General features: G+C 43.6%; 1 protein-coding gene and 1 long non-coding RNA gene across 12 annotated transcripts in view; one reads left to right on the top strand and one right to left on the bottom strand.

Annotated features, from left to right (window-relative positions):
* The window catches only part of LOC124850922, a 52,119-nt gene that overhangs the window by 24,366 nt on the left and 4,820 nt on the right, over window positions 1-22,933 (bottom strand). For 2 of the 11 annotated variants that reach the window (XR_007031996.1, XR_007032004.1), the window contains 2 exons: window positions 11,564-11,616; window positions 3,198-3,321 (listed from right to left, as the gene is read on the bottom strand). The exons of 5 other annotated variants lie outside the window; for them this stretch is intronic. This is a non-coding gene — a long non-coding RNA (uncharacterized LOC124850922). The remainder of the gene's footprint in view (window positions 1-3,197; window positions 3,322-11,563; window positions 11,617-22,933) is intronic. 4 more of the 11 variants (XR_007031997.1, XR_007032000.1, XR_007031995.1 and 1 more) reach the window with 2 other exon arrangements.
* Window positions 18,053-20,149, top strand: jun (Jun proto-oncogene, AP-1 transcription factor subunit). The gene has a single exon (XM_035647143.2). The coding sequence runs from the start codon at window positions 18,447-18,449 to the stop codon at window positions 19,428-19,430; it is 984 nt and encodes a 327-aa protein (XP_035503036.1). The 5' UTR covers window positions 18,053-18,446; the 3' UTR covers window positions 19,431-20,149.

The raw sequence follows: 22,933 nt of genomic DNA, 5'->3' as shown, positions 1-22,933 counted from the left end.
ACATACACAATCTACAAATGTCTTGTGTCATCCATGAGCTGCCACCTTCATGTAAACACTGATATATGCTTAGCCAGGGCGTATGTACTGTTCTATTCATCTATACATACATATTATTATCACACATATTTTTACCTTCCACTGAGGCTTTTACTGAAGTTTAAACCTCTATTAGTGTGGATCAGCCTTTTTATATCTTCCCCACTTTTTGAAAAACCAGCTTTATCTTTAGCATAAAGCGTTCTGTAGGCTTTACTGTACCAACCATATTGCATCAACCTCAAAACTATACATCAAACAGCCAAACATATGTCTACTTAGTAAAACCATGACAACCATTTAGTAACCAACTTAGCAACGTATTATTTAGCATGGTTTTCTCTTATTAAATTTAAAAAGATATATATATATATATATATATATATATATATATATATACATATATTTCCTCTATACATTTCCTCTGCTCTTCCAGACAGGCTGGTTTATGTGGTGGCCCCAGCCGGGTCATCAAAAAAATTACGGAAGAGTCTGTCTGCATTACCCTGACTTAACTCAACACCTAAACTGTCTGAATGTGTGTGTGTGTGTGTGTGTGTGTGCGTGTGTGTGTGTCCATCTGTTGCTGTATGTCTTTCTAAGGCTCTAACTATAACTTATTTTATGGACAGATATGATCGGGCGATATTTTAAGATGTTGTACCAAGCATGGGTGCACACACACATGAACACACACATGTACGCTCTCACAAACACACAGTTTGGACAGACACGTGGATTCTGTTAATTTCCAGGTGTGTGTTTGTGTTCAGAAGGTCTAGTTCAAGACAAAAATCTGGTCCTTGTCCTTTCTTGACCTCCACACACACACACACACACACACACACACACACACACACACACACACACACACACACACACACACACACACACACACACACACACACACACACACACACACACACACACACACACACACACACACACACACACACACACACACACACACACACACACACACACACACACACACACACACACACACACACGGGCTAAAGGCCTGTGGGCAGTTGGTGTTTTTGCAGCACTTAACGGTCCAGTATTCTCTTACCATAATAACATCCAATCACCTGCCAGCTCCAGACCCCTGACCTCTGCTTCAGAGCCGGGGATACAGGGGTATAGGGTGCATACCGGTGTGGGGTAGGGTGGTCCACAAGCCACAGAGTTGAAAGGCTTAGGTTTGCCTCCAGGCGGGGAGACCTCAACAAAGCCTGTAACCTCACTGCAGTTGTTGGGAACATGGATGACTATCTTTTCATTACGTTTGTGGACAGATGAGCCTCCCTGAGGGATTTTCCCTCACTTCACTCGACCATCCCTACATCTCGCCCTGCTGCTCATCATCCAACCTCACCCTTTATCCTCCCCCCATCTGAAACATCTTACCATCCATCTTCTCTTGCTTGTCTGTTTCTACCGCTCACTGAAAGTTATTCTTGGAATCTTTCCCGTGTTGTGGACCAAACGAGGGTTCTATACCAAATCTGGTTCCAGGTACTTAAGCTGGTAACTAGACTGTTAAGCAAGCAACTAAACTGTATGGAAATCTCTGATGATTTAGAAAAAAAATGTGACCCAACTTACTCATCATTTGTCCATCTTCCACTTATCTATGTATCCAGCACTCACTCCACCCCAGCCATTTAAAACAATAAGCTAAATGGAAGACAGCCAATTTACGAGATGGGATTTGTACTGTAAGCAATTATCATGAACTCAGCCATTTTATTTCATTACTGATATACCCAAGGGCACGCACGCACGCACGCACGCGCACACAGGCCTTGGTTTTATATGAGTGGTAAAGAAGAGCATCGGTTAGCAGGCATGTGAATTCATTAGGCACTGGATAATAGTGATGCGTTGATGGGGAAATGTACCGTGTGTGTGTGTGTGTGTGTGTGTGTGTGTGTGTGTGTGTGTGTGTGTGTGTGTGTGTGTGTGTGTGTGTGTGTGTGTGTGTGTGTGTGTGTGTGTGTGTGTGTGTGTGTGTGTGTGTGTGTGTGATGGGAATCCAGCTCAGAGACCACAGGAAAAACAATGATTGAATTCTGGACCATACTCATGACTCAGTACTTTCCTGGGAGCATTGCTCTTTCTCAGAACCACTAAGTGCAGTGAAGTGTTTCTCCGTGTGTAAGTGTGTCGGTGCATCTTTTTCTTTGCACATGCATGCAGACACACAGTTTAGTAGCACTGATGCTTCCTCAAACATAAAGACACATTTCACCATACCAGGTGAATTTCTCCCAATACGCAGGAACCCCTGTTTCCTGTGACATTTGGGCAAATGTAAGGATGTTTCCAGCACCACTGTGAGAGTGTCAGGAGGAAAGTCATCACGGTTTCCAGTCACTCGGCAGAAAAAAGGGCTTAACCAGAACTTCACTATAAATTCTAGACAAACGAGCCAAGTGTGACGGCTGGAATGAAGAGGAAAACTTTCCCATTGTCTGTGAAATATGAATAGTTTTCATTGTGGGTTCATCCACAGACTAAATGTGCTGCTACTGTTCTGGCTGTGTCAACGTGTGCAGCTAAATTGGGAAAATAAATATTATTTAAAATACAGTATATTTAATGCTGCCAGCTGGTAAGCCTGTACTTTACATCTTTCACTGTGTTGGCTCCTGAATTATCAAGGTCTCTTCCAGCCCTGTCAGCACTAAAATAGAGTGTGTGAGTGTGTGTGTGTGTGCGTGCGTGCGTGCGTGCGTTGCCACTATGTGCAGGTATTGATTCTGCATATGATGTGCGTGTGTTTTTACTGGATGTAGAGTAATCATTTAATAATGATAGCATAGGGAAGGGTTTGTGTACATGTGTGTAGCAGGGTGGGTGGATTTGTCACCCTGAACTAGAGCAACAGCTGTCTGTCTGTCTGTCTCATGGCCTCTCTCCCTGGCTCCATGTCCCCAGACCAACGTGTCAGAGGGGCTAACATGGTTTAACGGGATATAAGCGAAGGATCAAAACACCTGGACATCACACGGAGCATTCCGACCGCCTTGACATGAGATGGATGTCATCACCTCGATAACAATACAAAAGAGAACGGGGAGAGGAGAGGAGAGGAGGGACCTCCCCTCCCTAACTGGCAGCTGGGTGCCATGTCATCAAGCGGAGGGTCACACCTCTGTGCCAGAGTCTGGGCCTGCGGTCAAGTTCAGCAGCCTGAGGTTTAGCACTGTCACTCAGCAGAGTTCAGCTGCTGGAGCTCTGTCAGCCTGTACTTCCTTTCACTTCCTCGCCACTGACCTGAAAAATATACAACACTTTAAACAACAATTTTTCTGACGATGATGACACCTTTCCCACATTAGCCCTGGGGTGGTGCGTCCCACAGTTTCTGTAACTTTGCAAAACATGAACATTGGAGGAGAAGCAAGGATTCATCCTCTGGGGACCATGAGAGTCAGTATGTAATTGCATTGCGATCCATCCAATAGATTCTGAGATATATCAGTCTGGAGCAACAAAGGACCAACAATCCGAATAATATTGTTAAAGGAGCATCACTCATCACATCACAGTTAAGCCATGTTGAATATAAAATAGTTTATTTGCTGTTTAGAGATTTAAGGGATGTTGATATGACTAGAGTACAAATAAATATATTCATAAGGTGTGTGCGCATGCATGGGTGTTTATGTGCATGACACTGCCAAGCCAGAACAACCCAGGTGAACTGCAGAAGAAGTTATTTATGGTCTTGTTATTGGCATGTCAATGCTGAGTTGTTCAATATTAATAGCTGATGCTTCCCTTCGTGGCTGCGTGTGAGGGAGCAGCGGGAACAGAATTATTATGTCTGAGTCAAATGTAAAATTCGAATCCCCCCAAAAAATCGCCCGGGATCTTTTTTATGGATGAAGTAAATCAGATATCAGATAGTTAAGAGTCAGTGGAGAGATGTTAACCTGCAAATTTGCTGGTTACAAAAGGGGAAGGAAAAAAATGCTGCTTTCTAAGCAATGCTTCTGCAGTGATTTCTGGAGTATGTGTAAAAAGCAGATCAGAGACTTCCTTTCCGTATCGGAGTCTGGCTGCACACAAGTGACAGAATGTCCTCTTTGTTGTTAGGTCAACACTTATAGGGAAGGTGTTATCAAACCAGTACAGAAACTCTGAACTGTGTGCATACCTGAGTTTATTTGCATGCAAGTTTATGTGCCTTGTGCATGTGCATGTCTTGAAATTGTGAAGAATGTAACGACAGCTGCGCTATCGGCAACAAGCATGAGAATGTGTAGCTGGCATTTGATCCCTCTCTTTCGTACTTGCTCTTCTCTCATGGCCTATATCTATCTATCTATCTCACCCTCTGCAAGATGTCCGCTTTTCTCCTCTCATGTCTGTTCCCGGGGCAGCAGAGGAGAGGAGACGCCTCAGTAAATGTTTACCGTATAAGAGTTTGTTAAAGATGTGACTGGAGAGTGATAAACATACAACATCTGGACACAGACCCAACATCTGCGGCCTAGAGGGAGGTGGATGGAAGGAGCAAGGCCACGAGAGAAACAGCGATGGGAAAGAAGAGACGAGAAAATTAAAACAAAGACGGAAGAGGAGGGAAAAGTGGTAACAGGGAACTGGAGCTCGCAAACCCCCCCCCCCCCCCCCCCCCCCCCCCCCATGCTAATCCCCTGACAGTGAGATAAACACCAGCACTTTACTAAAGATGGCTGCTTTAAAATCCTGCCTCTTTCTTATACTCTGTCTGTTTTTTCCGCTCTTGTTCATAGACAAACAGCAGAAGAGCTTGGGAGTCCGGCACCCAGTGAACGGGTGGGCCCTGTAGAGGAGAGAAAACAAAGCCAACGAGGAGCAGATGTTCAAGAACACACACACAGACACACTTGCAGCATGTATGCTGTCCTAAAACTGAGACCATGGCCACACCCTTGCTACACACACACACACACACATGTAAAAAAGAGAAGTTAGAGAACAGACACAGGCATCCTCCCAGCAAGAAAGGAAACGGCAACTTTGCAGAAACTTAACTATTCTTCCAGGAGCTTCTATGTTTTTTGTGTCCTTCCTGAAATCCCTGAACATGTGTGCGTGTTTGTGTGTGTGTGTGTGTGTGTGTGTGTTTTATTCTGATCCATAATCATCAGAGGAAACAGCTGCATGGGCCTGTGTGGGTTGAAAGGGGCGGGGTTTGCAGATAACCTCTAACAGCTCAGACAGGAAGCTTGGAGAGAACCTCAGGAAGTTGCTTTAAGGGCCCGATGTGCAAAACAGAGCTTGCATGTACAGCAGCAAGGAAAATAAACACAGCTTTCAGGTGCCCGAGCACAATGACTCGAGTGTATGCATTGCATGGTGCATGTGAAAAAAGTGCATTTGACGAGTGTGCGCACTGGGAAAATGACAAACCGGCCCCATAACAAGGTGGTGTGTCTTTAATATGTGTTAATGTAAGACTTGAACAGCTTTTGCAACACCTTGACAAACAAAGTCATCAATCAATCAGTCAACAGCCCATCAAACTATTTGCTCTGTATGTTCCCAAACCCCTATAAAATGATTACCTATAAAAACCCCACCTCGGGCAAGAGGAGGAGAAATTGGCATTGCGCCTACTTTTCAGAGCCTCTGCAGAGAAAGGAAGCAGCCTGAGTAGTTTCATTGTGAGTCCTTCCTGCGGCTCTTGCAAGGCAGAACCAATTCTCCTTTGAGGCCTGTCCTTGTATCAATTGTTTACACCAGTCACCTACGGCACATGTCCAACATGGCACAGTCACAGCTCGAAGTAGTCTGTTGGCAGAATGTCACCCAAAACTGCCATACGTCCGTTAAATGCCAGTGTGACAGTTAATTGTCAAAACAGGTTAGGCTCCTGGGTAGCAGTGCATTCCTCACATGCTTTATGTTCTTCATGTGCAACATCCAAATGTCACTGTAAGCAAATGCTACGTAAACTTTACTTTTGCACATTCTGCCATTAGTGCATGTCACTTTTGCTGCAAGACAAAGCGCACACATCAACAGAAACAGCAGCCAAAGGATCGTGCCATCTCTCATGATACACTGGTTTCACTTCTCTGATCCGCAAAACCACACATACAAATATGTCTACTCGCACAACAATGTCGAGACACACACACACACACACACACACACACACACACACACACACACACACACACACACACACACACACACACACACACACACACACACACACACACACACACACACACACACACACACACACACACGCACACGCACACGCACACGCACACACACGCGACCGAGGGCGGACGCACACGTCAAAAGCAAACAGTGGAATCCTGCTCCCCAATAACGTCACGCGCCCACTGCTACCGGGTATGGCACCGACAGAAGACAGCGTGGCGTTTGTGATGAGCTGAATGAAAGTGTGTGAGTGTCTGAATGCTCCTACATCGACTGACAGTGACGTCTGTCCATTCTCTCCACCTCCATCTGTCTCTTAAATGTTCCGTCCCACACACTACGCAGAAGGAAAGAGCACAATGAGCGGGATGTAAGCAGACGTGGGCTACAGCCGAAAACTCAATACAAATATATAAAATAAATAGGAAAATAAATAATAAAAGGGGAGTCATTCAGTTGCAATATAATCACTCCCAGACCCAGAGGAATAAGACACAGCTGTGTTATCTTTGGTGTCGCCTGTCACAGACTCACACGCTCTAACACACACATACATGCACAATGGGTAATTACTGCCAGTTAGCCCACTCATTTATCGCCATTATGCCAAAACGACTTCCTCCACTGTCCCTTTGAATGCGAATCAGTCTGGAAATGCCATTTAGATACATGGGCTTGACAGATGAGACACAATTTAGCAATTAAAGTAAATTTATCAATCAGGCGCGTTGGACTTTCGATGGCTTTAATTTGTTCACAAATAAGAGCCGAGGTTTCCCGTCACACACGAATGTCACATTCATTACCTACACCTGCAACCTCCGACATGCACCAGCCCATTACAGTCGGTCCACTGTTGAACAGAAAAAGGCTGTGGGTGAGACTGGGAAGATTTTCAGAATGTGTTTTTGTCAAAACTTTGTCAACAGTCTGGGAACATTTTCTGGCAGAGAGTTAGATAAGAACATTGATATTATTGTCATGTCTGTACGCAGTCAGCAGCGAGATAGCTTCTCTTATGTATACAGACTTAAAAGACCAGTGGGTGGTTTTATTCTCAAAAATGTAATATTATATTCATGATTGTGTTTTTCATTAGCATATAATCAAACTAAGTGTTTGTTATCTTAGAAAACATCCATAGCTACATTCAATATTTAGCTCTTTTCACAGTAGGTTATACACTGTCCTAAGAGGTGCTATCTAAGCGAACGGGGTTGTTGACAGAGAAACAAAGAGAGAGAAACAGAGACTTCAGGACATAAATTATTAAAACAGACTGCAAACGAATACGTGACAACACCTGCAAGCAAGACAGGAGGAGTGTACGAAGCAGTGCTGAAGGACAGAGACAGTGCGAGAAGTTAGGTAGGCCTGCCGCATGTTCACCTCAGGTAACCTCTGAATGAAGGGGCTGGACAATGGTTCCTGGAACAACGTTCTACTGTCATGTCATAGTCTTGAGTCGCATTACATGACATTCATTTAGCTTTGGTCCAAAGCAACCTACAATAAACTTATTTGATTCATTCCAGAGGTAGGCAGGTAACATTTACGGCCTTGCCTAAGGGCCCACCCTGGAATATTAACACCCCCTGGACGGTATACGAACTCCCCGAGCTTCTGTACCAAATTCTGTGGTGTAACCCACTGAGCTGGTTTCATTAAAGTGACATTATAAATCAAAATTTATCGGTCAAAAGAAAACTTTTTAACCACAGATATACCCACCAAAGGCATCGGTAGGGAGTAATAGCTACCAGGTCATCGAGAAAAGGAGAACAGGCTTGAGGCCGTGTGGGATGTGTTCATCTTTAATGCATATCAGCAGAGTTTCTACAGCTGCTTTTAATCTCCTTGACACAGGTAAGTGATCAAAGTGTTGCTCAAGGATACTTTGTGTAAGGGTGTAACAAGTGCAAAACCTCTGGCCTTCAATGGTGGCCCGACTCTTCCCCATTTCAGCAGCACTAAGATATACAAAAGGGTCGAGGGAAGTGTCTGAGGAATCCTGCAAACCCACTGGGAACTACGGAGGTGCAAACGTTCAAATGTATCTGGGCCTTCTGGTCAGACCACCTGACCTTCGACGCAATCATAATGGTCTGCCTGACAGAGCCAAAACACGCAGTCAGAGCAGTCCCATGGGCCAGTCTGTGTTTTCTCAAGTATGAACACACACACACATACACACACACACACACACACGTGCACAGGGTTATACAAACACACACATACAAGCACGCTAATGCATGTGCACAAACACAGTCCCAGTTTGTGATAGGAACTGAGGCCCTTAACCCTCTGAGATAGAGGCAGGACTTTAAGTGCAGACAGGATTGCAACGGCTCACTCAATCACTGTGTGTGTGTGTGTGTGTGTGTGTGTGTGTGTGTGTGTGTGTGTGTGTGTGTGTGTTTGTGAAACACCGGAGTCAGTTTCGGCTGAGACCTTTTTTTTTCTATTCCACTTTGACAAACCAGTCGGACTGCACACGCACACGCGCGCACACACACACACACACACACACAGATTTCTCACGGCCAGGGTGCCCCAAGCAACACTGAGTAAATACAGATTAATGATTGGCTTACAGACTGGAAGTGCATTCCACAGAGTTAACTGAAGTGACTGAAGTGGCCACCTCAAATCCAAATGATGTACAGACACACACATACTACATGCCTTGCATCACTATCTCTTCTGAGAAGTCAGTAAGAAAGTAGTAATTACAAATTAAGACGCATACTTTCTGGTCTATTGTACAGGGACAAACAGGGTTTTGACTCTGATTGATATCTGATATTGACTCCTACTGATTTAAAGTCAACCAAAACTACTGCATACATACCGTAAAACATAGGCAACACACTGAATTACAAGAATCTGTAACGTCTGACAGAAGCACGATATCAAATCAGAACAAACTGTAAAAGAGCACTGATTTGATAGATTATCCATCCTGAGCAGTTCCGGGATGCTAAAAAGCTCAGTTTGCAACAACAGCCCCTGCTGCTTCTCGTAAATTCAGCTGAGATGACGAATGGAGTAATAGTTGTATAATATAGGAATATACATCGGCAAGGTACATCTACCTACACACTTGTCACAATGTGCTGTAAACTCCTGAGATGAATTGTACAAGAAGGACCAGATGAGCTGAATGCCTCACAGAGCTCCACTGCTCCTGTTTTCCATCAGCATGTCGACATGCTGCAGGACTGCGTGTTACAACAGCTACACTGCTCCATGCATGCAAGTGACAGCACCAACTTCTCGAACTGAGCTGAGATTTCAGGCCTGCCCCGTACTTGTGTTTTTGCATGTAAAATCCTTCGGCAGGCACATTCTCAGGCCCAGCTTGAAAAACCTTTGGCAGAAGTTTTAAATTTCACGCTCAAATACCGGGGTGTGATTCAGATTCACAAAGCATGAACACGAAGGAAGCTCGGGTTCAGGTTTCTGATGAGGCTATGTCAAAGACATCGGTCGAACAGGTGTCTGCATTAGTGTTTACTCTCAGGAAACGGTTTCTGTTCCTGGATCCAACGATTGAAAAATAGCTACGTTCTAATTGGCTGATATGTTATGTTTCCTTGTTCCTTACTGAGATTTGTGACTCCTTTACTCGAGCCATCTTCATTGCCCCATGCGGATACAATAGCCAGAGAAGGCAGCGTACTGATTCAAAACTTTACACTTTTTACACCAAAATTACACCAAAACCTGCTCCAAAAAAACAAACAAATTTCCCATTGGGATCGGCTCCAGGGTACATACGGCTCAGTAGTAGAGTAGCTGTAATAGCTGTAGGAGATTTATGCATGATACAGTTACATTTAGTCAGTTACAGTGACGAAGCACATCTGTATTAGTGCCTGGTTACAGTGTGTGATCCTCCTGCTAGACAGAACCACTTGTCCTGACTACTGTTTTCAAGTGCATTTAACTAGGAGACAAAGAGTCCATTTATCTGGAGGCAGGCAGAAAAGAGGAGGGGAGACAGAGAGAGAGAGAGAGAGAGAGAGAGAGAGAGAGAGAGAGAGAGAGAGAGAGAGAGAGAGAGAGGGAGGGTTGAAAGTTTGATGGAGGACAGAGAGAAAGGCGTGTGACGGAACAAGTTTCCAAAACAGCAGATCCTGGAATGTTGATGGAAGGTGCCACATAGCTCCAAATATTTGTTGTTTGGTCGGCACAGCAACAGGACAACTAGCACGTTTATTGGCAAATCCCTACAATGACACAAGAGAGTCAGACAGAGGAAACACCCACAGCGGGAGAGCGAGGACTGTGATTTGGGACAAAAAAAAAAACATAGGGGAAAGAATTCACATGAGAGTGGAGGAATAAACACACACACACACACACACACACACACACACACACACACACACACACACACACACACACACACACACACACACACACACACACACACACACACACACACACACACACACACACACACACACACACACACACACACACACACACACACACACACACACACACACACACACACACACACACACACACACACACACACACACACACTGATAGACCAGTGACTGGAGTAATAATGGAAGACAGAACAAACTGCTGTCACTCAACTATGCACTCCTCCATCCAGCCTCGCCCAACCTGTCCCTATCCCCACACCCACACCCACACACACACAACCTGAGTCTGTGTGGCTCTCTGGTGTCAACATACACTAAAATAAAGTGTCCCAATTAAGAAGAGTAATAGATCGCACAGTGTTCGCTGCACAAAGAGTAAAATGTAACCTTTATCAAGGGTCAGTTTTGTCTATGGTTGCAGGGCAGTGTAACATAGGTTACTGGCTGCCATCTACACTGTAAGTGAGTCAGTGTAACTTCAAATAGGAAATAACACACTCTTCTTACAAAAGGTGGAATTAAAAGTAATAAAATATAACTAATATTAATACTAAATTCAATACACTCACGGGGTACTACTTGCTTCGGTATGACCAGAAGCCAGTTTTAGGCAGATATTGCTGTGTAAGATATATGACATAGTCAGGATGCTGACTTTACTACTCCTCTCTGTGTTTAAACATTTGCCGATGTTCTGTAACTGTCACTTGTGGCCACATTGGCCGCTCTTCAGCGAAATTACAACTCGCTGCACAGCGCCTGATATAGTGGTGCGGTCTGAGCAAATGTTGGCGGTGTGCTGGTACATAATTTCAATTGACACGTGTAAGCCAATCATAAAGAAGTTTTTCCACGGTGTTGGTACAGTGTAAAGTGGTATAAAATCCCATGCTCCGCTGCCAGACAATCATCAAAGTCCAAGGCCCCTCCCTGATGACCATAATACCACTCACTATTGATATGTGATCATGTTTCAGTTGCCTCAGAGGAGGGTGGAGAGGATGATCTGTGTGTGAGAGAGGAGAGGAGAGGAGAGGAGAGAAGAGAAGAGGAGAGAAATCAGGATATCTGCCTTTTGCAGTTGCAGTTGTCTCTTGTTACATAGGACTGCGTTCTGCCAGATCAAGTTCACTTACACTTATTATATATCCAATGAAGCCTGAACATAATTTAAGCCAAATATTCACCACACCCTGAGTCCGCTTTTATGTGGGAAAGCCTCTCTCTCTCTTTCTCTCTCTCTCTCTCTTTGACAAGCCCATATTTATGTTCTCCACTCTTCAGAAAGTGCAAAGGAACAAACTTCCATTCTTCAGTCTTGCGATCTCTCTCAACTACAGACTGAAACGGCTGCTCGACGTGAAACAATCGCTCAGTCCTGTCACTCTCTCCCCCCTCCCCGCCTCCTCCTCCTTCCTTCCCCTCTTTACCTTTTTATTGCCTCTGAAAAGCCAGGCTAGAATAACCGGCAAGTACAAACTCACACTGACAACCTCCCAGTCCACCTACGCACACAACGACAACACACGTGCACGCACAAACAACACACGCGCACACACACACACACACACACACACACACACACACACACACACACACACACACAGCCCGACATACATTACAACCAAAACACACACACAACATGTGCAGTAAGCCCCCCCCCCCCATATAGTGTCCCACCTGTACAAACACAGTGCCTGATCATGGCTAAACAGAAACACACACACACACACACACACACACACACACACACACACACACACACACACACACACACACACACACACACACACACACACACACACACACACACACACACACACACACACACACACACACACACACACACACACACACACACACACACACACACACACACACACACAAATAGTCCTCCATCTGGACTGAGGCACTGGTGGGTTTTAATAGCGATCGATCATTCTCCCTGGTGACACACTCACACACTTGCCTCCCTGTTACAGGCTGAACAGAGCCAGCTGAGGACTCATACAGCAGCGTGCACACACACACCCCCACACACAAAAACATGCACACGCACTCACACACACACACACCCTTCTATGTAGTGTCAAAAAGACCATTTACTTTACTTGCCTGTATGTGTGTGTGTGTGCGTGTGTGTGTGTGTGTGAGAGAGAGAGTCCTCCTGTGGCTCACTCTGTCTTTCTTTTTAGATTAGGTTATTTAATTTACATAATGAGGCGCAGACTCACTCTCGTAGATTAAATTACTCTGAGACAACAAATAAAAACGCATGCAGACATGCGGCACCACAAGCATACAAATACCGGTCTGTGTAACCCTTGAACTGAAGTTGTTCTCCTGTCTTAGCCATGATTTTAAAAAGTATCTGCAGCCCGAAATGGAAAAGTAAAATCAACGAACCTGCACTGTGCCCATCCTTGCCCAATGATGTCATTGTACACCTGCCCAAGTGAGTTACGGTGAGCTGAAAGGGTCAAAATGAGAGAGGGACGGTAGATTCTCCATGTGATTCTGACCAATAACTCTAAGTTGTGATTAGTCAAGGTAGTTAGCGACGATTAATTGTCAAAGCTAATAAAGTCTTTTGTGGCTGAAGCTGCCGGAGAGGTTGCTGGGAATCATGGTTCATTTTATGGGCAAATTAATCAAAACAGTGCCTGATAAGACCCTGTCGTGCATCAAACATTCTGCACTTGCTGAGGGTGGAACAATGAGACATCACTCAGGGAGATCCAACGTTTCCAATGTGTGTGTGTGTGTGTGTGTGTTTGTGTGTGTGTGTGTGTGTGTGTGTGAGTGTGTAATAACCGCAATGAGTCCTGCCTTTACCATGTCGTAAATCCTTAAAGGAAAGGGGGACATTTGTCATTTAACTGCGTCTTTCCTTTTTAATTATAAAAATGTCTGCCACAGTATCCTATTAATGTGTATATGAGGATGGAAACGTGAGTATGTGTGCATGCACGTGTGTGTGTGTGTGTGTGTGCGTGTGTGTTTGTGTGTGTGTTTGTGTGCGTGCGTGCACCATATTCTACATTTCAGGTAAAGATGATGAACAGTGGAAGAGATGTGGTGCGGGATATGGACAAAGAGGATAACAAATGAAGAAGATTGTATAAAATGTATATATTATTTAAGCTAACCATGTCATCCCTTTTACTTCTTGCTCTTTCAACCACTTATCCATCCCTTTTAGCTACATATTTCAACAATGGATCTATTATTTTTAACTAACCTTTTCAACCACTACCATTACAGCTTACTATCAAACATTTATCGAAGACATTTATTCATTAGTCATTCATTCATACCTGTTTTTATCTGTTACTTTTTATCTGTTTCTTCCCTGCATGCTTGCTATTTTTCACACCCTCTTAATCACTAAAACTGTGTTACATCTGACTCAAGATTTATGAGCATAATTACTGGTCAAAATTACAATTTGTTTCATCAAATTAGTTGAGGTCCTCCATCATTTTCCCTCTCCCTCTAAGTATCAGAGCAGCAACGCTTTGTGTTGTAACACACTGACGAATACATGCACAATAATGACAGACCCACACCACACGTGTACACACTCACACAGCCAAGTGTGCAAGCTTACTTACAGGAGTCGGGGCGGTCCAACGCACAAGCTTCACAGTGGGGAACTTTTGTCCTTCACAAAACGGCTGAAAAAACAATTGTTCTCACAGGCCAAGACCATTGTGAGCGTTCTCTGTCTCCAAAGCTTTAGCAGCCTGTCTGCCCGTCTCCCACTGACCCTGCCAACCACAAGGGATGTTCAGTTTGACAAAAAGGCCAACAGTTTTTTATGTTTCAATGGCTTTACACTTTTTTGTTTGTCCTTAGTACTAAGCAGCGCTCTGGCCCTGTGCATTAGTTTGTTTTTTTTTAATGATACCAACACAAAACATAGAGCACTCTGAGATTTTACTGAAAAGAACCGCTAAAACAATACACTTGAACCACAGCCTGTTTCCATCACAGGGGAAATCCTGCTGCCTGGACGGCCACTGATAGGAGTGAGATGAGCGGGAGAGGAGAGAGAGCGAGCGAGCGATAAGGCATTTGGGATCTAGTCCAGAGGGGAAATTGTGGAGAAGTATCATCAGGATGGAGAGAGTAAAATAGAGAAGGGGGGATGGCTATGATGAAAACATTCATAGAGAAGAAGTTGATGGGAGGAAAGGCTGAAGAGTAGACAACTCAGAAGGCCCATTTATACCACCTCAGGTCAGGATGCAGCTGAGCAGGAACACTGCTTTCAAAAAGTTTGTTTGAAAGAGTGTGTTAACTCGTGATCCTGGAGAGGAAACGGTGAGAGTTGAGTCACCACAAATTGTATGTTGTTGTTATTTAATTAAACTAAATGCACTTGCACCACACAGTTCAAATCATGTGCTTAGATCATTAAATCAGATTCTTTGGTCTTTTTGACAAGGAAACACACTGAAAGTCTTATTAAGATGGTGTGGGCAGCTGCATTGTATATTTGGGATATACGTTAATATTTTTAAGACTCTTATATTTCTATGTGATCATTTGCTAAGCCCTGTTACTAGTATTTTAGTTTGAGAATGACATTGACCAAATTATGTACAGAAGCAACAGATTCAGCTTCCAAGGGGATGCATTTATAAACCATATCATTTTTGCTGATTCTGTATTCTCCATCAATGGAAAGTAGTAAATCAGTATTCCGGCTTCTATCTTCTGCTGTAGCTTGTTCTTATGCTCACAGTACTGAAACTGCAACTCCAAAAGTCCTGAAAGTCAACAATTAGATAAGGACATCTAGTCCTTAGTTCCATTAATGGCAGAATGGGTTAAAATTCAAAATATGGTCTGCTGCCTGATTTACAAATCAGTTATATGAGACAACAACTACAAAAATACATATTAGAATTAAATCGTTTGCTATTTATGGCTTCTACTAATTTCTCCACACTGTTACCAATTGCCCTCTCCCCTCCTGGGCCCATGCCTCTATCCTACAACATGCAAGGACAATACTGAATCATTACTGGACGTGACCACAAGTGACCATATGTCCAGGCTCTGCACCAAGGCAGCAGCAGGATATCCCAACCTCATGTTGAATAGTCACTTAAACAGCAGGGTTTCTCTCTCGCTAATCGTCCCATACATTCCTACACAGAAAATGACCTTGGCAAACTACCATGCTGTGGTTACCCCTTTATAACTTTACGCATGGTGACCAGGGAGGAAAAGCAGACCCAATGCATGCAGCCCTCCAGCCATATTGAAACATTTAGAGAGTTCTGTATGAAACACAGTTTTAAAGTACTGTATATAAAACAGAAATTACCAAGGTCTGACTTTTGCCATGGGATTTGACTCTGAAAGAGCTTTAGTTTAAACGAGATAAAAACTTTAAATGACATCATATGTTTTGCCATAAATCGGTCTTTTTTGCAACAATGGGTGAAGTTATACATAAGGATCCCTGCTGTCAGGTGGTGGGCACTAGACCACCTACATATAATTATTTTATGTACTTTAATTCAGGGAAAAAAGGCAGTCATAAATAGATGAATGAGGCAAAGTGGATGAATATTTCAGGATGTGCCAGTGGAACATTGAGTGTAAACAAGAAATTAAACTTGTCCTAATTCTGTTCCCTCTCATGTCATCCCCAGAGCAATTGTTACAAAACTACAAAACATAAATTAAACTAAGAGAAATTGTGACAATAAGTGTATACGTGTACGTTATAAGACCCTAGTTTGTTTTTGACCATAAAGCAAAGCATTTTTTGTCAAGCGTTTTAATCCAAAAAGAAATTCAGGACGACCAGTTAAGTCCATCAGTTAGATCAGATCATATCTGACTTTATTGATCGCCACAGTTTGACTTATACAACAGTAGATAAAGACAACATTAGCAGCCATAAAAAGTCCCACTGTGGTGGTTTTTTATGATCCAGTTCATCCTCCTTAGGTGCCTTTCTGAGCCAGCCAGCGCCAGGGGGCTGATTTACTTGTCACACAAGGGGGACATATTTAGACATGGTGTACAGGAGAGAGTGGGCAGTAAAGCTGGCAGGGCAGAAGATGACCCAGACAGTGGGAGTGTGGACGACTAGAGGGGAACCCGTGAGACACACCAGTTAACCTCCTGCCATTAAACCAGCCATGATTTCTGACCAAGGGCCGGGGGGCAATGGACTGCACTACACTAATTACACACCCTGCCATGGATAATAGGAAATGTACTCGCTCTTTATGAGGAGGAACAGACAGTCTGTAAGATCCATCATGAACAATTTGAAGTTGTAGCAATATTAAAGGGTCTTAAACGTAGCTTTGCAGGCGTCTGGTCTTTACAGTAAAAGGCCGTTTCAAAAAGGCCTCCAAATGACTTAATTAACAGATCAGATGATCAGATCATTATGAATTTAAAGGAAAGACCGTTACCATAACACATGACTACATGAGATGGACTTGGCTCTGCTCTTCAAGTAAATAACAGAGCTTTAATGCATGTCTTGGTCAATATGTCTGTGTTTGTATTAACCTGCACAGGTGTCAAATTTTAACTCCCTCAGCATACACAATATAGTTTAAACTAAATTTGGAGTGTTTTGTGGTAAGTGCTCTATGTTAATTCATCGTGGACCACCAACCAGAGACCACCATGACATCCCAGAAGAAGAAGCAAAATTACATGCAAAACAAGCAGACTTTCCACTTCATACATGTGGAAAATTATAGAATTTGTTTTCATGTAGTGGTTTTCATCCACTTTCTCCACTCACTGGCCTTTGTGCTCAACTTTCTCTGGTTGAAACCCACAGATATTAGAGCTCACGTTTAGCTGCAATATAGATAATTGGCATAGAATAGGATAGAGTAGAGTAGAGTAGAATAAAATATAATTTCAACTTTATATATGTGTAATTGACAGAAAACAATAGGGGTGTCATTGTCATACTGTAAATAGGGGGAAAATGGATGAATAGAATAGAATAGCAAGAATTGTATAAATTTTAAATTCTTTAAATGGAGTTTAATGGCGAAATTCTGCATTCACAACAAGTTTAAGTAAAAATAAAAATAAATACACAATAAATAAATAGTCATAATAAAAGTTAGGACACAGTGTTATATGTGTCTCACAATCACAACAAACAGCGAGCTGTGAACACTGGCCATCCCGCCACTGACAGTGAAGCGGGTAACCAGATATTCAAAAACAATACGTCAGCCCACAATGCACCGCGCTTACGCTCTGCTTGCAACATTACCTCATCCCACAATCCACCGCGAGATTAAGAATCTTCTGGGTGGTCGTCGAGGCAAGGGGACGGACCCTTATCGACGAGGCAGGCCCCGCCCCCACGACACGCCCCCCCAGCCAATGGGAGAGCCCCTTCATGACATCATGGCTATTTTTAGAGAGGCAGCGGCAGCAGATAAGGTTTTCCCTCCACGCTGCTAGTCTCAGAGTATATACACATCCAGGCAGAGGAGGTGCCACAGACGCGGCTGGTGCCTAACTAGAGAAGTTAGAGCCACTGGGTTTCTTTTCGTCCCGGGACTCAGTACAAGTCTGGATACTTTGACAAACCCGCTGTGAACTCTGACAGCAGAGCACTGAACAATCGACCGCCGCTGGCTGAGAAGAAGTAAGTCCTGATCCCTGTGTCAAGAAAGTGCGCACAGTTTGGAAGTTTTTACGCACAGAGAGGACGTTTGGAAACCAGAGTTTTTCCCTCACCTGAGAAGCCAAGACGAAGAGCAGGGGGGACGAAAAGTGGTTTCGTAGAAGACTTTCATAGCTACGTTCGTTTTTGATTTGTCTTCTATGTATACCAAGATGGAAACTACTTTCTATGACGACTCCCTCAACGCTTTCTCCCAGCGCGACAACGCCGGCTACGGATACAGCAACCCCAAAGCGCTGAAACACAACATGACTCTGAACCTCTCCGACCCGATGGGCACCCTGAAGCCTCACCTGCGGGCCAAGGCCAGCGACATCCTCACGTCGCCCGACGTGGGTCTACTGAAACTGGCCTCCCCGGAACTGGAGCGGCTCATCATCCAGTCCAGCAACGGGCTCATCACCACCACGCCGACCCCGACCCAGTTCCTCAGCCCCAAGAACGTCACCGACGAGCAGGAGGGCTTCGCGGAGGGCTTTGTCCGAGCCCTGGCCGAGCTCCACCACCAGCACATGCCGGCCCCTGCGACTGTGAGTGTCACCTCCGCCCCACAGACCAGTGTCAACAGTGCGCTCCCGCCCGTTTCATCCGTGGCCGGAGCAAGTGTTTACAGCGCCAACGCCACCATGCGCCCCGACTCGCCGGTCTATGAGGACTTGAACTCTTTCCACCCGGCCATCAGCACAGTGTCGGCTCCGAATTACACCACCTCAGCTCCGGCCATGTCCTTCCCCGCTGCCCCGCCTCACCTTCCAATCTACGGCCAGCCCTCCTCGGGCCAACTGCCCCGGCTTTCGGCGCTTAAAGAGGAGCCCCAAACCGTGCCCGAGATGCCCGGGGAGACCCCGCCTCTCTCCCCGATCAACATGGAGAGCCAGGAGCGCATCAAGGCCGAGCGCAAGAGGATGAGGAACCGCATCGCTGCCTCCAAATGCCGCAAGAGGAAGCTGGAGCGGATCTCGAGGCTGGAAGACAAAGTGAAGAACCTCAAGTCCCAGAACTCGGAGCTCGCATCCACCGCCAACTTGCTGCGCGAGCAGGTGGCGCAGCTGAAGCAGAAGGTGATGAACCACGTCAACAGCGGCTGCCAGCTCATGTTAACGCAGCAGCTCCAGACCTTTTGAGTGGGCGTCAGAGAGAGATAAGACTGTAGTTGAACGGAACGGACGCTTCCTGTGATCGTGAGCGGCTGTCTCCCCCGAAATCGCGACGGGATTTGGGACGAGGCGGCGCCACACCGGCGGGACCGTGGCTGGCACTCAACGTTCCCGAGCGCAACGCGCTCGCCGGCGGCGCGTCCCAGAGGCGGGCTCGGGACAGTAACAGTGGCCATGAACCAGAGGGGGCATGGCAACAGGCAGGACACCTTTCTGTTTCGTGCTGTTTTTTACTGAACTGGACTGAAGTTTTCTTGATTTTACACCCAGCTCTGCATGGACCTCGTCATGAACATCAACGGAGAAATTCAGTATTAGAGGATCCAAGAACCTGCAATGGAGAAGTTTCTTGCTGTAGCCACAATGGCCTCAAACATGGGTGTGTTGGCCAACTTTAGACGGCTGAAAAGTTGTAACTGAAGCTGCCTGACTTTTGAGTTACAGTACAATGTACTTTTTTTTTTCTTAATTGTAAGAAATTACGTTGGAAAAGCCTCAAGATTTACTTGTTTTTTCTAAAGTTGTTTAATGGGGTTTCACTCATTGTTATATGTATATAAGATCAACTTGGAGTACTTATGTTTACCATTTGTAATAAGAATACTGTATAATTTTTTATTATGTTTTGTTCTCTGAGCACTTCAGAAACTAATCAATATTTAAGAAAATAAAACTGATGAAATGAAGCAACATTGCCTCTTGTGTTCTTGTGAGTGTGTGACAGAAGAAAAAAAAGTGGGTGTGCCATGTCAGGAGCTCAAACAATAAAACATGTTGCAACATGTTGCAAGAGCTGCTTGGTCCCAGGACCTCAAGGTAAATTCCATTAGTGCTGGTATTGATCCAGGCTAAGTGATTGTGTTACAGCTGACAGACCGGGCTCTCTTAGCGATGGAAGCCAATTCTGCAAATTAGAACGTAGAGTTTCCCCACTTTATTATCCCAGCACACACACAGGTCTGCCCGAAGAGTATTAACATTAAACCTCCCATTACCCTCAGGTGTTAACACTGACACTGAACGTATAACTTGCTAACGCTCTGTAACTACACCAGTCGACGGAATGGTTCATGAAAGCAATGAATCTCATTCAGAGGCATATAAGGTACTGTTGATTTAATGCGCAACAGGAAAAACACAGGCCACCCTCATGTCATATTGCACCATTCAGTTATTCAACGTTACTTCCTGTCTGATTATAAATAAAGAAATTCCGAGCATGGGATGCAAAACTGTTGAAACTCAAATAATGTCAGCGGTTGGCCTCAAATGAACAGACATACGCCACATCTATCAATGGCTCAATACTGAATCTTACCTATTGGTAAGATTCTGAAGTACCATGTAGGAAAGTATATTAGATTGTATCTAGTTGAATATAGTTATACATATATTTACACTGTTTAGAGTGTGTCTACAACGATAGCTTGGATCTAGAAACATAGGCATATAAGCATAATATAGATGTAGACAGAAGGATATGCTTCACCACTGAAAATCAAAACTAAAGAACGGAACCAGTTGTCTTTGTGAAAAATCACTGACAGGTATTCAAATACAGGGTCACACACGAGACAGCTGTTACAGCTAAATTACTATCATATAAGTTTATCTAAAATACAGCCGCACAGCAATTTTAGGTTTTAATAATTTGATAATTTTTTTCCAACCAAAATTAAAAATTAGATTGGGGCTAGGTAAACTCGGACTAAATAGCCCAAGTAAAAGCATGAGGTATTATTAACCCGATGTAACGTGCTGTATAGAGATTAGAGCAGGTGACTGTGGCAGGACAGGTCGAACTTCTCGTCCACTAGTGTGTAGTTTTTATAATGAAACACTAGAGGTCGCCATAGACTTACAGATAGCTCTATCTGACAGACGAAACACCGAGGATGTCTCGAAAATCAACAATACGCCACTGTTCACTCGTCAGCACGATGACACACAAAGCCTAAACGTGAATAAAACTTTTAATCATATTCTATTTTAGAAGCTTTAATATTGTGTCATGTTATTCTTCTTAATTTACTTTTCCTTTTTCGTTTGCATGTTTTAATAAAATAAATATATTATTTCTTATGAATCCACATGTAAGATTTTCATAAGATGGTTTGATGCATTAACGCTGACAATTTACATTTTTTTGCCAATTTTTCTACTCCAATAGTTTCATAAACAAATGAAATTAAGAATTCAAAATCCAATATAAAGAATAAAAGGATGAAAACGTAATGAATATTGATGGTCAGTGAGTAGATATGATTAAATGTTTAGTTTTAACGGGGTTTCTACTTTTATCACATCTGTTTCAAACGGCTCCGATTTCTCAAAATTGGGGCATCATGACATAATTCCGGAAAGTGGTGTCCTTCCCTACCATATAAGGAGAGGGAACACTCGGCAGACGTACGTCACGGCGGTGGGGGCGTGTATTACGGGAAGTGAATCGACTCGTTAATCTCTGCATGAGTCCTGAGGAGAGATCCGAAGAGGGGCCTGGATTTACTTCCCAAGGGCAAATCAATCAGAAGATTGGAACAAAAAATGTGAATCCTATTGGATGCCCCCCCCAAAAAAAAAAATTATTAATAGACAAACAGAAAGACAGAATAAAAATATATAATACACTGATAAATTGTTTGATCTTAATATATTTAAAAATATAATTTTAATATATCTTTTAATAGTATAATACAGAGTTAAAGATTAAACTACTATACAACAGGCAATAGAAAGTTACACCTTAACTGTCAACAACATTTAAAGGATGCTCAAATGTTAATTCATGAATGATAATTAATTCATAATGTAAAGGAAAATTATGTAACACTGACAGAGACCATCATGCTACACAATGAGAATTTGTATTTCTACTCAACAATACATTATTTAAGTGTGGATGTTACTCTCACGGACCATCCACTATTTCTCTCTGCAAGTTACCAAGTTCGCACAAAGATAACTTCTAGAGGGAAAATATTTAGTGTAAAATATGCACAAAAATTAAATTGAGGATTCAACTACTTCATTTTGTGTGTGAAATGTAGACTGAGCAGACTGGGGTTACCCATGGAGTGCGTCACTCTGCACCCACATATTCTCAGTCATGAACATGCATGGCTGATCTCTCACACACACACACAAACACACACACGCACACGCACGCACGCACGCACATGATATCTTCAAAACTAATTACACTTTTGTTCTGTCACAGTTCACAAAATAGACATATGTAAAATACGAAATTTTACACTGATCAATCCCAGACGAAATACTTTAAAATACAACAACAACAACAATAGTAATTCAATAACAAATTATGGTATACTGTATATCTAGTGTCATTATGCTGCATCCAATGAGAACTAACAATGTTATTTGGTCACATAATCTCACAAAGGGCAGGTTGAGAGTGTAACAGATCTTTCGTGAATGGCTTGTCTGTATTTAGTTGCTAGGCAGAG

The sequence above is a fragment of the Scophthalmus maximus genome, chromosome 13, assembly GCF_022379125.1.
Source record: "Scophthalmus maximus strain ysfricsl-2021 chromosome 13, ASM2237912v1, whole genome shotgun sequence".
In the NCBI taxonomy this organism is placed as follows: Eukaryota; Metazoa; Chordata; class Actinopteri; order Pleuronectiformes; family Scophthalmidae; genus Scophthalmus; species Scophthalmus maximus.
Note: the sequence above shows the minus strand (reverse complement) of the source record. Positions and strands in the feature narration are given on the sequence as shown.